Consider the following 14952-nt stretch of genomic DNA (forward strand, 5'->3'; position numbering starts at 1 on the left):
TTGCTGCATGTGCTACCAAGAGGCACTTCTTTAGAAAACTTAGCAAGACAACCAGAGCACCAACAGGCTCATGGAGCCCCAAAGCCACCCCTGCCTGCCTGCTCACTAGAATGGTTTGATGACTGCAAAATGTTGGGGCAAACCCCAAGAGGCTCCAGCTTTAGGGGCCCTGTGGAAGAGGAGCCAAAATAATTTTGATAAACACAGCAAATTCTAGCAAATTCTGGGTGTACACAGCACGTCTGTGATGTGCCGGGACTCCAAAGGTTTCCTCTCAGGACAAGCAGGGGCTCTGACAGCCACCAAGTGGCCTGCATTTGGGTTTTAATATGCGGGGCAGGAGGACAAGATGAAAGCAATTAGAACCACAGAAGAGCCTGTGCAGGGGTGTTTGTGATGCCCCTGAATGAGCTGTCCTCTTTCCTGTTTCGGATACAATGCCAAGGTTATTACTTGAAATGCAGCTTTCAATCCTCTGTGCTACCAGTGCTGCTAACTCAGGGCGAGCGACACTTGCACTGGGGGAGTACAGAAATGACAAGGCAATTTCAGAAACACATAAGCACAACCTTCACCTCCCTTCTATTTTTTTTTTTTTTTAGAGTTTAAGAAACAAAACCAGTACAAAATCCAGAGCTAGGGAGAGGAGAGATGAAGATGGGCACAAGCTTGCATCTGGTTCAAAGGCATGTACACAAAATGTGAGAATTACGGGTGCACAAGAGTCTGGGACAGCTCAGATTAGCATCCTGGCATATTTGCAGAAACTGAGCAGCGAGCAGCAAGCATTTTCTGGAGGGAGCAGGTTGGGAGCACTCAAGGCAGAAGAGGTCAGGCTGTCTGTGTTCAGCAGAGCTGCTCTGACACATGGTAATGCCTGCTGTGACACACAGCAATGCCTGCTCTTCCAGGAAGGCAGCCATGGCCTGATGACTGTGCACTCTCATTCTGTGGTTCCCCACTGAAACACTGAAAAGTTCATCAGTAGGCTCTGCCAGACCTACAGCTGGCTGCCCCTGCAGACACTTGCTGCTCCTGCAGACACTCACTGGTGTCTGATGCTACAGGTGGGACTGCAGGTATGGGGCAGCCCTGGCCTCACGCCTTCCTCTGTGCCTACCTGCTTCAGCTGCAGTGTCAGCCATGGGGATTGCAAGTCATGGGGGTCTAGGGACACTGACCCTGAGCCATCCCTACAGTAGGAACCTCCAAGCATGAAGAGGCACTTGCTCAGGCATTGTTCTGCCCCTCTGAGCCTGTTTTGCCTTTTCTGTGGGACTGAGACAGCTGGGACCCAGCTTCCCAGCCACCCCTGCCTTCCATCTGCACTGCAGCTGGCCTCTTGCAGGAGATCTCTGCCTGTGGGGGAAGGACCCAGACTTTGATTTGTTCCCCACCAGGAAGCTACTCTGAAGCCACATTTGAGGTTTCCTCATCTCCAGAGTCTCTGTGGGCTCACACATACCACCGAGCGCCTTACAGATAGACATCAGGGATGCAAGTAGGGTGAATATTTTTCTGGGGACCTAGACGTGACATTGCAGATCCGTGGGAGAAAATGATCTTCTCCACATCCCTCTGGCCCCAGCAGGCCCTCACAGCACATCAAGGTATCCCTTCACTCTTCTGCAGGGCTTGGGCAAGCCTGAGGCCCGTCACGGCCGGTGCTGAGCCCTGTATGGCTGGCTGTGTGACCACCAGGTGCCAAAGTCCTGCCTCCAAACTCACACTCTGCATCTGAGGGGACTGCTCTGAGACAGCACAAACCCTCCTTGCCACAGCTGCAGTCATATTTCTGGTGGAGGAAGGAGAGTCAGGGCTGTTCCCAGGGTCTCCCGTTGAGCTGGAGCTCAGTTGGGGGCTCCAGCACATCCAGGAGAGAGGGGAACGAGAATTTCCATGCACTCAAAAGCCAGTGGAACATGTAATAGCTGAACCTTCTTCACTAAGTTTCCATGACCTGGGGACAGGTCTCTCTCTCTCCAGACAAACACCAGAGTGTGTTCCAGACTCAATCCACCAGCTACCTGCAACTCAAGGTTATTTTTCAAGAGCAAGGATAGTGAGCATAGGGTGTCCTCACAGCACGTTACCTACCCAGCTGCTGGACTCCCCCCTTCATCTGGTTTGTGCTTATAGGAAATATCCTTGCCTAGATGGAAAAACACATGAAAGAACACTACTCTTGCTTCCTTTGCATGCAGGTTACATGCTTGTCAGGACATGTGCCTTGTGACAGGTTGAAATAGCACATTTTGGGGAACGGAAACTTTCTGACAACTCATCCCTGGAAGGCAGACAGATAACACTCCCAATGGGCTCAATCTGGGAGAAGGCAGCACCTGACCTCAGTCACGACATGGAAATTATAACAGAAAAGGAAATCCGGCAAAAAGAGCAGTGGAAAGAGCAGTGCTGGACTGCTCCCGAAAAAGGACACAAAGCCTGTCCAAAATAAGCACAGGAGGTGGTCCCTGATGCAGACAACTGACATTTGGCAGCTCTGTGTGTCAGAAGCAAATATCACAAGGAGAACAAGCGAAGGGGAGGTGCTGGTGTCCTAAGGGATGGGCAGTCCTCTTCCAGGAGGGAAGCCTGGATGCCTCTCTCAGTGCATTCCCTGGACTACAGGTTTCAGTGTGTGCAAAAAGGGATGTTCCCTGAGCAGTTTTCCATTTTCTCCCTCCTAGGCTTTTGGGGCATCTCATACCTTTAAGTTCACACACTAAATATGAAAAGGGAAGCACATATTTTCTCTCCAATTCCTTATGCCATCCACCTGTCCCACATCCCTTTCTATTCATTGCTTCTTTACAGAAAATAGATTTCAGGAGCATTATATGATGCTAAAAAGGCCAGCCCTGTAAACCCCCCCACCTGAAAAGTGAGAGCCTTTGCTGACAAAAGACTGAGTGAAGACAAGCACTGTCCAACCAACTTTTCACGATTGTTGGAAAGATGACATATGAAGATGCCCACAGTTGAAGATATGAAAGACATAAACAATTTCCTTTCAAAGGCCCTTACTCAAAACTGAACTGGGATGCAATAAATCAGCCCCCACATTCACACAAACACAAAAAAAAAAAAAAAAGAAAAAAAGAAAAAAAAAGAAAAAAAAAGAAAAAAAGAAAAGAAAGAAATAAAGGAAGGAAGGGGAAATTTAGATTAGTCACAAAGAAGTTCCCCCGCCTGCTTCTCTGGGTGCATAAAGCAGGCTCCTGAAGGCACTGTCTTTACTTCATCTCTGCTCCTGGGACAGGAGCACACAGCTCATCCATCCCCTGCCCCTTCTGGGCTCCTGCTGCGCTTCTGACTCCTTCTCCAGCAGTTGCTGGCAGTGAGGCTGAGATGGAAGGACAGCCAGAAGTAGAGCCAACAAACGAAGAGCAGATGGATTGCGAAAGGGAACGTGCTGAGGATGAATGGAGGAGCTGGCAAAGAGGACAGGTTAGGAACACGCTGCACCTCGTGTCCGCGGTTGCTCAGTGGATATTACTGCTTGCCTGCCTGATTTACCTTGGTATAGATTTTCTGCAGCCCTCAACGGTAAGAGCTCGTGTTCAACCCATGGTCTTTGGCCTATAAAGATTTGTATGGGCTTTATTTTTTACTTTTTTTTTTAAGAAAAGAAAAAAGTTTTTAGGTTTATCCTTATTCAAACCCCAAGTTTTTAATCCTTTCCTCATGATAGCAATTATTTTTTAATAATTTTTTTTTTTTTACACTGCTTGTCCTCAAAACACCATCCAGTATTGCCCAGTGCAGGGTTTGGGGCCAAGTTGTCCATTAGAGAGATTGTTCCAAGAACACTTTTTACGCTGGCCTCTGGGGGAGGGAGGTCTGACTCCTTGCCCTACTTGCAGTGACTTGTGCGTATTTCCATTTAATTAAATACAATCATCTGAGTGAATGAGAACCCAGATTGCCCATAAACAACTTTTAAAATGTATTATATGTGCTGGCAGATATGTGAGAAAGCAAGTTATCTCGTGCCAGCTATAGCAAGACCCTCTGAAGCCTTTTTGTGCTCTCAACCTGCCCACATCGCAGGGTTAGGAGCAGTCATCTGTGTCTGCAGAGGACAGCCTGTGCGCGTGTGTGCGTGTGAGAAAGACTGATGTGGTCAGAGAGAGTTTCGTGTACACATAACACCACTGCACACAGTATAAAGAACAGAGATGCCTGAAACTCACAGTACTTCAGCAAAAATCGCAGCAGACACATTTGCCTCTTTCACGTGCTTGCAGGCTGGTGGATTGCCAACAACCTTTCACGGCTATTTCAGTGCCGCTTGCGCACCAGTGACTTCTCCTCCCACACCTTCTCCAGGAGCTGTGTACCACTTTAAAGCTTGTTGTGCTTCGTTTTACCCGAGTTCATTCTTTCCTCCCACTTAGACTTGACAGAGTAGCAAGCCAGGCATGTAACCATGCAAGGGAGGGATGGCCTCGTGCTCCGGGTCCTCTGCTTTTTAATGAAAACCCCTGTGCTCTGCACAAGTTGCACTGACCTGATCTCATGGTGGTTATTAAACTGCAGAATGATGAGCCTGGTAACACTGACAGATAACACTTGTCATTCAGGTCAGCCCTCTTCTCCTTCCACTACTCTGGGAGAGAGAAGAGAGTTTTTGCCAGCAGAAAAGGGCAAGCTATCACACTGCTCAAGGTGCAGAAACCTCTCCCGGGTCACACTTTGGCTGTAAAGGCCCATCTCTCAGTATCTGGCTCTTCTGTAAAATGTTAACTCTAATCCTCCTCTTCTAGAGAAGTAGGGCAGGGTCTGACATTTCTGCCTATAAGCCTTACACACCCAAGAGAGCAGCAGCTGAGGAGGGGACACACTACAACCCTTCCTCAACAGAAAAAACTTGAACAGGGTGCTCGAGGAGCAGTGACTGCAACAGAAGAAAAGTCCAGGTCCTAGGAGTCACCAGAGGACTTTTTCAGTTTTTAATACTTGCTAACTACAAGGCTAGGACTGGTTTCTATTATTTTAACAGATAACCATGGTGTCTGGTTTGGAGTGCACCACAATGTGCAGGAGCAGTCTCACGGGCTGTATGTGGGGGGATTTCATCGCAGTGCAATTACAGGGCTCAGTAGGATAACTGTGAACTGACCATATAACTGTCTGATGAAAGGACAGGAGTACTAACCTGACTTGACTCTTCAGACAGTTTAGGGAAATGGACTTTATGGAAGTAGGGGCACAACAGCATGAGAGGCAGACTGGGAGTGCTGGTCCACGGGAGTGACTGAGTGGCTGTTCCTATAATTGGGAAGAGTCTTATTCTGCTCTCCAAGGCTGGAGAGTGCCGCACTAACTTTATTTGCAAGCCAATATCTGTACTTTTTCACATAAAGATCATATTTGATTCCTTTCCATCATTCTCACAGCTCTGAAAAGAAAAACCCTGGACTGTTCTGTGAAACCACAGAACATTTAATGTGACGGCACATGCTAAGAGAGTTAGCATCTGCAGCCCAGACTGTACTTAACTAAAAGGGACAGTGATCTCATTTCTGTTGTGATGCCATCTGAGAGTAAGCCTCAGCTGAGATTTCCAAAGAAGTTAAAAAAAAGGGTAGTGATAGTCTGCTCTCACTCATCTACAATTACCATATCTCCTGGAATTACCTCCTCTTGCCACAGCTCTCCTCTTGCAAGTGAGGTAAAAACCCTAATCCTAATATCTCCCGGTGAGGAGAAGGTACAGCCCACTTCCAGAGAACAGTCATCTGCCATCTATTTGACACAGGGAGTTGGGCCCATGACCACAGTGACCCCCTCAATCAGGTCCCTGAGGTTTGCTGTACAAACCTATTCCTGAAACTTCTGCCACATGGCTCTAGGCACAGTGTTCCAGGTAGGAGGAAGTTTGGGGATCCAGAACAGGCAGGAATGAAGTTGAAAATCTGTGTGTAAATGATACAGGGAAATTTGAAGCAGTCAGTAAGAAGCACTTCTGTGATCCCAGCCCTTCTTGCACCCCTTCCTGCACACCATAAGAAGGCAGAACAGAGAAAGAGAGGTGATTAACTTCATTACTAGCTCACGGATGTCCTTCCAGTACTACTGACACATCCTCTCCTCAGTACAGTTAACTGGTAGATAACTGCAAAGTGCTTTGAGATCGTGCAATAATTGGCAGAGATGTGTAAAACAGGTAACGTGCATTAGTGACAACGGCGCTGATATAATTGCTACAAGTTTGCCATCCAGCCTGTCTGTGTTTAACACACCCTGTCCACCCGTGGCCAGATCACACAGACTGCGGCGGATGTTGTTTGACCTCAGATGCTCAGTGACCTCGTGCTTTGCTATTGTGTTGTTGGGAAACTACCTGGAAATCTCAGCTGCCTAAGCCAGAAGTGAAATGCTTGAGCACTCAGGTGCTTAGAATAAGAGTAAGCCCAAGATTCAAGCTGCTGAGGCAGTGGATAGGAACGGTAATGCTAATGGAGATAGTTCCACCTGAGTCACGGCACGTTAAAAGCTTGGATTTGGCAGCCGTAGCCAGCCTTACCGACGGAGTAAGTGCAGAGTATCAGCTGTGGCAGCACTAGGGGGTGCCAGAGTAGATTTTTCCCAGCACCGGCACCCACCTCACCCTCTGGCACAGATCACAGAGGGCAGCCCAGCTCCAGCCGCCTTCCCCTGCCACTTGCCTTTACCCAGGCACAGCACTGAACCTGTAGACTTCCATGTCTGTGCTCACACTCTGCTCTGTTCCAACACGTTCCCTGTGCTCGGAGTGAAGGGGCTGCCCTGTCCTTGTAACACGAGACCAAATCCATGAAAGTCAGCCCAACTCATATTTCACTAGCCCACTTTCTCCCCCAGAAAGCCTTTGTAACAGGTGAAGAGATGGAGCAGCGAGCCTAATCTTTCAGTCTTTAATCAGGCAAAATGCTAAATACTCGTGATTGTGAAGAGACTGCAGATTCGGGTCTTCTGTGGTTATGATGAGAGACAAGTTTGAGATGCAGAGTTCAGATTTAAAAATCCAATACTGAACCTCGATGTTTTGTGTACCTGATCAGTAAGGTGCGCATTTCTGTATTTGCATCCTTACATTCATAAAATACAAACCACAGAATGGTTAGGCTGGAAGGGACCTTGAAGATCATCTTTTTTCAGTCCCTCTGCCATGGGCAGGGACACCTTCATGCTAGACCAGGTTGCTCAAAGCCAAAGCCCCATCCAACCCGGTCTTGAACACTTCCAGGGATGGAGCGGCCACAGCTTTTCTGGGCAATGTGTGCCCGTGTCTCATCACCTTACAGTAAAGAATTTCTTCCTCATATCTTATCACACCTGCCCTCTATCAGTTTAAAGCCATTCACCCCTGTCCTATCACTCCAAGCCCTTGTCAAAAGTCCCTCTCCAGCTCTCTTGTAGCCCCTTTAGGTACTGGAAGGTGCTTTAATGACTCCCTGGAGCCTTCTGTTCTCCAGACTGAACAGCCCCAGGTCTCTCAGTCTGTCTTAGGAGAGGTGTTCCAATCAATTTTAAACACATCTTAACACACTTAAGAGCCTGTGAGAGACACACATCCAGTAACAGCCTGATTCAAAGTACAAGTAACCATAAAGCCAGACCTACTCCTTGGTGCCCTGTAGCATGTGTGGGTCCCTGCTCTGCAAACAATGCCTGTTTGCTGGGTGCCCCTGGCTGTAAGTCAGACTCGAGGCACTGATGCAGAAGAGGCTCTGCACCCCGAGGTCCTTCCTTACTGTTTGGTTTGACTCGATTACAGTCACCAGCATGGTTTTCTAAACAGGAACACTGTGTGGAGGGCTCAGTCCCAGGCTGGAAATCTCACCGGCTGGGAACCCTGCTAAAACTGTATTTTATAATAATGATATAAAAGCAAGTACGGAGCATAGCTGGGTAGCAGCAGCTGTGCCAGCTGAGGCTGCCTGCTGTGCTTTTGGAGGTGAAGCCCCAGTCCCATCTGGGAAACAAAAATGATAGTGGCAGCAGTGGGGTGTCCACCAGGTGCCCTAACAAGGATTCCTCTTTTTCTTCCAGCCTCAGAGCGACGAAGTGCCGTGGACCCTCATCCGGTACACAGGTGGGTGGGTGTTGGGGCAGGGGGCACCCTGGGAGGGTCCCTGGCTCCTCGATGATCCCTGGTTCCCCCAGTGCAGCACCCACCACTGCACCACATTCCCTGGCACAAAGGAAGGGCTCCTGGCTCCCTGCTCTACTGTACACCGACCCTAGGGACAACTGTGGCGTCCAGGGGGCCCTAAAATGCCTAAATAGCTGTTATGTGTTTCGTGGCACAGTGGTGGCTGCTGCTTCTGATGGAGGATCGTGCCAGGAGAGCTGTTGTGGGAGAAAGGGGCCAAGTCTGCCCCAGTGCTGCAAGGGGCCAAAATGAAAGAAAAGGGTTTTCCCAGAGCAGAACAAAAAACCTGAAAATCTACATGGAGTTCTACAACCCTTACCTATCTCCTAAAACAAGTTTTCACTTCACGAATGAACAAGAAATGCATTTTGAGAATTTACTGAGTACACACGGCACACTCTTGGGGTATTTCTGAGACAAGTCAATGGTTTCCTGATGTATGAAAAATGTAAATGATTTCATGGGGAAGAGTGAGTGAGCAAACACACCCTATCAGAAGTAGCACTGCCCTGCACGCCGGCTACGTTGGATGTTTGTCCCATGACATACCTCAGTGATAAAACCAATTATTAAAAGTTTTAAATCATACTAAAAATATTGTTGGCCGTTTTACTTTCTGTTAATAGTGTGAGGCAGCACTAAGTCTAATTTAATATAAATTCATGTTCTTTAGAGGAAAAGCTTAAGAAATTTGGCCTCAGCCCAGAGAGTTGGTGCCGCCTGCCTGGAGACCTTCTGAGTCCCCTGGTCCGGGGTGTTCAGCTGGTGTGCTGAAAAATGAGAAGCAGAGTAGGGAAACATGACCAGCATTGCCCTGGGAACTGTTACTGTTCATTGCAAGAGAAAACTTTCATGCTAATTTCCAGTTTAATTTCTCCTGATTCTGCTCCGTATTAATTAGATTCTTCTGTTTATGTCTGTATGCTGCTCTTTTGTCCTGTCTTTTGTTTAAAAAAACCCAGAACCAAACCGCAAGAAAAGGGTTTATGTTACCAGCATCTTCACAGGAAGCACTTTTTGTCTTCTTTCCAACTCTGAACACTTTTTCCTCATCTTATTTACTGTCTTGATTTTCCTGTCCTTTTTAGGAATCCATGCTTCCTAAATTCACAGAGATACTTTACTTAATATATTTTTCTGTTTTTTAAGTAACACATAGAGTAAGTAAATGGTGCATAAATAGAAATTTGGAGGAAGAATTCATATAAACTGGAGTTGAGTCCAAAAGGCACAGCTTAATCAAAAGAGCCTGGAAATTTCCACAGAAGATGATGTCTGTCTAGAGCAGATGTTATTCTAGCTCTGATCTGCCCTATTCTTTGATTCACTCTCTCCTTTCCCATATTTTTTCATCTTTCCTGTAATCAGTTGTTATAAAACAACCCATTTACCAGACGACATTTGTAATCATGGGATCATCTTTTCCCTCTTCCATTCCAGGTGAAAGCATCAAAGGAGTAGCCATCAATCTCACTGCTGAAAGAGGCTCTATTCAGATCAGAAATGGTTCCATCATGATCCCCTGTGATGGCCTCTACCTGGTGTCCCTGACGTGTTCCCTCTACCTGGAAGAGGACTTGCTGAAGCTGACCCTGCAGAAGACACAGAAATCTAAGAACAGTGCCCTCTGGACACAGACTGTCCAGAGCAGTAACAACACAGTAAATCTCATTGCAGTAAATTTCACCACAGTGCTCTTCTTGTTCCGTGAAGATAACGTCACCCTATGCACTGACTCCAAAGCCAACATCAAGGATCTGTCGCTCAGCCTGGTGTTACAAAGTCCCCCTGAAGAAGCTCTCTGTTGGAGCTGACGTATGCAATGCAACATGTAAAGTACAGCCTTGCCTACCAATCCATTTGCCTGTGGGATGCCTGTTCTCACCGGCTGTACTTGTACAGGCAGACTGCTCTAGCCTTCCTCCTTGGGGCTGTGGAAAGCCCCAGCTGGAGGACAGATAAACCACAGTGCAAACGGGCTTTATATAGTGTGTGCCATGTTCATGTCTTTGGAGCTCTGTGCAGCTGATTTGCTACCTAGGATGGATCTTTCCAACTCTCAGGGGAAAGGGATGTGCAGAGCCCTTGAGGAGAACAGAAATTAAAGCCAAAGAAAGTCGCACAAGCTTAGCTCATATTCAGAGAAACACTGGGTTTCTCTGTTTGCTAGACAGTTCCTGTATATAGGACAAAAGTGCTGTATGTTTGCTCAAATAAAAGTCTTGTAAGTCAGGAAAATACCTCGGGTGGCTTGAAGCCATTTGGAGTAGAAGAACAGATCTGGTCAACAGCCCTTCGCCTGGCCAGACAGGAGATGGGAAAGAGGCAACAAGGGACTTCCTTTGCAGTGATCCAGATAAATGATCTCTGACAGGTAAAGGCCATGAAAGCAGGTGAATATTTTGAAAGGAGCTGACAGGACTGCACTGGACAGCAGAAGCACAGGTCCTGCAGTGACTGTGGGGTTTTGGGGAGCAGCTTTTAGGAACAGAGGCCCACTGGCTGTGCCAGCTATCTGCAGACTACTGAAGCCTCAGCCAAGGGAATATCTCATGGGACATTTACATCTTGACACCAGCTCTCAGAGGAAAATCTTCAAGCACACACTCACACACTGGCTTCAATGATTCAGGCACATAAAAATTTGGGAAAACATGAAGACTCTGGATTTGGTGGGTTCTCTCTAATGGACCAAGTGGAACCTACAGGTCTATGCATCCTTTCCTTGGGGAGGACTCAGATGGTTCTTGTGAGTCTTGCAGTAGACCTTGTCATACAGGTGTACGCCAGAGATCCATAGGCACGACCTCTGCAATGCACCTCTGCACTCGTGCACACCCTGCCTGGCTTGTGCTGAAGCCAGACTGCCCTCAGTGGTTCTGGGCTGCACATCCCTGTTCTCATTGCAGCCTGGGGCTGCTGAGGACAAGTCCTGCTCTGCCCACATTGCAGGCAGCACATGACCCGAGCACAGCCAGAGACTGCTGTATTTTTGGTTGAAATGAGGCAGATATCGAGGGCAAGCAGATTACGTGTCTCCCGACGAACTCCGTCAACATTTCAGCATGTCACTGCTGGCTGTACACTCCAAAGCCTTTTGTTAAAAATATTTATGTATTTATATGATAGGCATAGGAATTTATAGGCATCGATTTCTTAAAAACACTGGGAAGGGTTCAGACCTGGATGTCAGCGCTAAGCTCCTTTTTTGCAGATGCTCCCAATGCCCTGGAGTGTTCCAGGCACCAGCCTGGACCGACCCACTCCTGGCTGAGCACTCCTGTAGGCTCGCTCAGGTGCCACAGGCAGGCAGCTCTTCCAGGCCTTGGAGAGCTTTTCCATGTGTTTTTTGCTGTGAACTTCCCTACGTGGACCAGGCCACAGACCCAGGGGAAACCCCTGTGGCTGAAGCAGTTATTCACATAGTACCAAGAAGCAGCTTTTCTCCTCTCAGCTGAGAAGCTGCGGGCTGACTTGCACTCACCCACAGGATACTCCTCCCTGACTCTAAGGGATATTTTGGGCTTTTACCTCTGGCCACGCTGAGCACCACCAGGACCAAAGACAGCTGCATTCTGCCCCCAAGCTGGGGATTGTCACTTTAACTTTCCAGTTAAAGTGAGAATATGTTTCCCTTCCTAGCAAACAATAAACCTTTCCTTTGTAACATTTGGGCTTGTTAATGTCCCTTGGAGGTGGGGGCTGGGGGAGGAGGGAGGTGGAGGTGACACATCCAGTGTTTGAGAAGACATTTCTACTGGTAGGAAAACTACATGAAATTTTCACATCCTTCCTTTTTTTTTTTTTTTAATCCTTCAGCTTTCATTTCAGGTCTCCACAGGGTATCCAGGACTGGTGCTCCCCAGCGTGGGCTGACACAGACAGGGCAGGCTGTGTCAGTGGTGTGGACAGGGGTGCACAGGACAGCAAGAGAGATTTAGCCTAGACAACATAATTAGATTTGTTCCTCAGAAGGCTACACTCTTTCTTCCTTTTCAAAGCATGACAGGGCATTTCACACACTGATTCCACTGCACTTCCAGGCTGAACTAGACTTACCTACATACATACATATACATGCACCTGTTTTGAAATAAAGGTTGAAACAATTCCGTTCCTGAGGGACTGACAGTCCTCGTGAGTAAGTTTCCACATTGTCAGCTTCTGTTTGTATCTGGAGAGCCCTTTCTTCATGAGATTAAAATTCTCTTTGATAGGGAAGACATTAATTTTTGTTACTGGGGCTGTTAAGGCTTTGTAGGAGTTCATAGATAGTGCTGGAGTCACATCGTACAGCTCTGTTCAACCAGGTCAGTGCTCTGAGGGTTTAAGTCACCCCTTGAAGCTGGAAGTGTTGAAGTGCAAGGTTGAACTAGGTAGTTTCTGGAGAAAATCCCTAACTCCAGAGAGACAACATATTCCACTTCCTGAGCTCACTGTCACTGAAATGGCACCTCGTGGGCTGTCTGTCCTTCACAAGGCTCTTTTCATGAGACCCATTTCACAGGACACAGTCATCAGCCAGGGATTACTGACCCTCTGTTAAAGCAATCTCCCCCACTGCTGTGTGTTATATTTAACACATGCTACTGCATAAACTACAGAGGTGGCCATCGTGTACTCCTTCTCATCTCTCTCCTCTTTCCTGCTCTCCCCACTCACATAAAACAAAAGTCAGGGTGACAAAGCTGATGTAAGAGCCATGGCCATCCCTGGGGAAGGAGCTGACCTTGCTCCTCCCATCAGAGCTCTTGCTCTCCAGCTGAGAAGAAACTACTGAAGGTGACACAGAGCAGATGGAGGCTGCTTCTTTTTACAGGAAGTGATGGGAAACACTTAATTTACAGTCCATTTCGCATCCATGGAAAAGTCACCTAATTTCTACCACAAATGGTTATTGGCAATGATGGATAATGAACCATTATGTGGTTTTTAGACACCACATACATTTCGTCAGCCAGCATGAGTCACAGCTATTGCCTTTTGGCTTCACTAGTGAGAGAAAAAAAGAAAGCTGGAGCGTGCTTGGCAAAGTGCAGTTGATTTCCACTGCTGTCCAGCTCGGACAACAGAAAATCAGGAATTCAGTTTCCTTATTCAACTATCAAAATGGGAAAGTATGAACATAGAATCCAACAGTCTCTGGCAGTAACTAGTTGGGAAGGTTTTACTTAATAGACCTTCCTCAGCAGCATCTGTAACTTCAGAGCTGTTCTCTGAGCTGACAGTCAGTTATTATTTTCCAAGGGATCCAGACCAGCCCCAGGGATGTGGTAGTCCATCAAATTAAGCAAATTGAGCAACACTCACTGAGGACTGGGAGAAGGGGAGTTGGTGCCAGGCTAGAAAAGGACAGTGGCAAGAAATTGGCAGAAGGATTTATCATTGTTTGCAGCCTTGTATGCCCTAAGGCCAGGGAGGATCAGAGAGTTTATTACTCAGCTCTCTAAGTGGATGAGGAAAGATATAAAGGGCTGGCAACCTGGGCAAGCAGAGCTGAGGCTGAAGGCAGGTCTCCCCATGGAAGTGCCAAGCAGCTGCTGCCAAGCTGGCAGCTGCTCAGCTTCCCAGGGCAGAACATACCCTGGTGTCACCCCACATGGTGACATGATTCCACCAGGAAGCAGGAGCCCAAGGACTAGAAAACCCACAGGCCAGAGCAAGAGGGGTCAGTGGGGCTGGCTGTTGTGTCCCAGGGGGACAAGGACGTGTGACACAGAGCCCAGGCAAACACAGGGAAGGAGAGCTCAGGAGAGATGCAGTGCTTGTAGCAGGTCCCTGGACTGACTGTGCTTAGGACTTTGGGACCACAGTGTAGGACAGTTGGAAGGTAGGACTAAGGGAGTGTTTCTCCTGCAAGCCCACTCTCAGTGAACCAAACCTCTGCAAACACCTAATCACAGCCACTGCCTCCTCAAACCCACTTCCTCCTCTTAATGTAAAGTCTTGCACAATTACTTTTTAAATGACAGTTGCTCTGTAATATTGCTCACCTCTTACTGACACGAGGTTGCCCCAGGGAGATTACAAACCCCAGCTGCTCACATGCACAAACACTCTCCCTTTCCTGGGCCTGCCTTTTCTCCTGTCTCTGCAGTTTGTGGGGGTTGGTTGCCCATGCTGTTCTTTGGTGGCCAGCCAAGGCACAGGGTGCTGAGCTTGACCTCTGGCCGAGGTGCTTGGATGGTCTGTCAGTGCTCAAAGAGTAAACAGGATAAGGTTTGGGGCAAGATAAAACTTGATGTGAGCACAGGTTTACTTTCTTAATAATTGCTTTAGTTGTTTGCTTCAGGGCAAAATTCACACCTATTTACTGGCAATCCAGAGACCTGTTTCATGTATTTATAAAGACGATACCGAACATATTGCAAGGATAAAGATTTAACCCAGCATAGGATCTGATTCATAAAGTATACAGCAGCCTTATCGTTTCATCACCAAATACATTCCTGAGATGATATCACTGGTGTTATCTCATGGAGTTCAAAGGACTCACTTTCCTTTGTCTTGTTTTGGTAATTTAAGGTTTCTATTACTGGCAGTGTCTGCTTATTTGGCTTACTGTCACCAGCACAGAAAGTTAGCAGGGTATATACATCCAATGGGGACAAACAGATGAAATTTGGTTTCTGAGTTTTTTAGCAGTTATTTGCAGCATTTTGAAACATCAGTTGACCTGCTCCTCCCTTCATCACTTCCCATAAGAGCCAGAAACATTAACAAACCTGCCAACAAGAAACTTCTTCAATGTGTGCTAGCTTAATGGCTGGACTTGATGGTCTGAAAGGTCTTTTTCAACCTGAACAATT

The 14952-nt window shown here is 47.4% G+C and overlaps 1 protein-coding gene across 1 annotated transcript; it reads left to right on the forward strand.

Moving 5' to 3' along the window:
- The first annotated feature begins 3292 nt into the window (after positions 1–3292).
- TNFSF4 (TNF superfamily member 4) lies at positions 3293–9957 on the forward strand. Its single transcript, XM_032696761.1, has 3 exons — positions 3293–3549; positions 8041–8083; positions 9584–9957. The coding sequence occupies exons 1-3, from the start codon at positions 3352–3354 to the stop codon at positions 9955–9957; spliced, it is 615 nt and encodes a 204-aa protein (XP_032552652.1). The 5' UTR covers positions 3293–3351.
- Positions 9958–14952: the final 4995 nt, after the last annotated feature.

The sequence above is a fragment of the Chiroxiphia lanceolata genome, chromosome 9 (genome assembly GCF_009829145.1).
Source record: "Chiroxiphia lanceolata isolate bChiLan1 chromosome 9, bChiLan1.pri, whole genome shotgun sequence".
NCBI classification, from domain to species: Eukaryota; Metazoa; Chordata; class Aves; order Passeriformes; family Pipridae; genus Chiroxiphia; species Chiroxiphia lanceolata.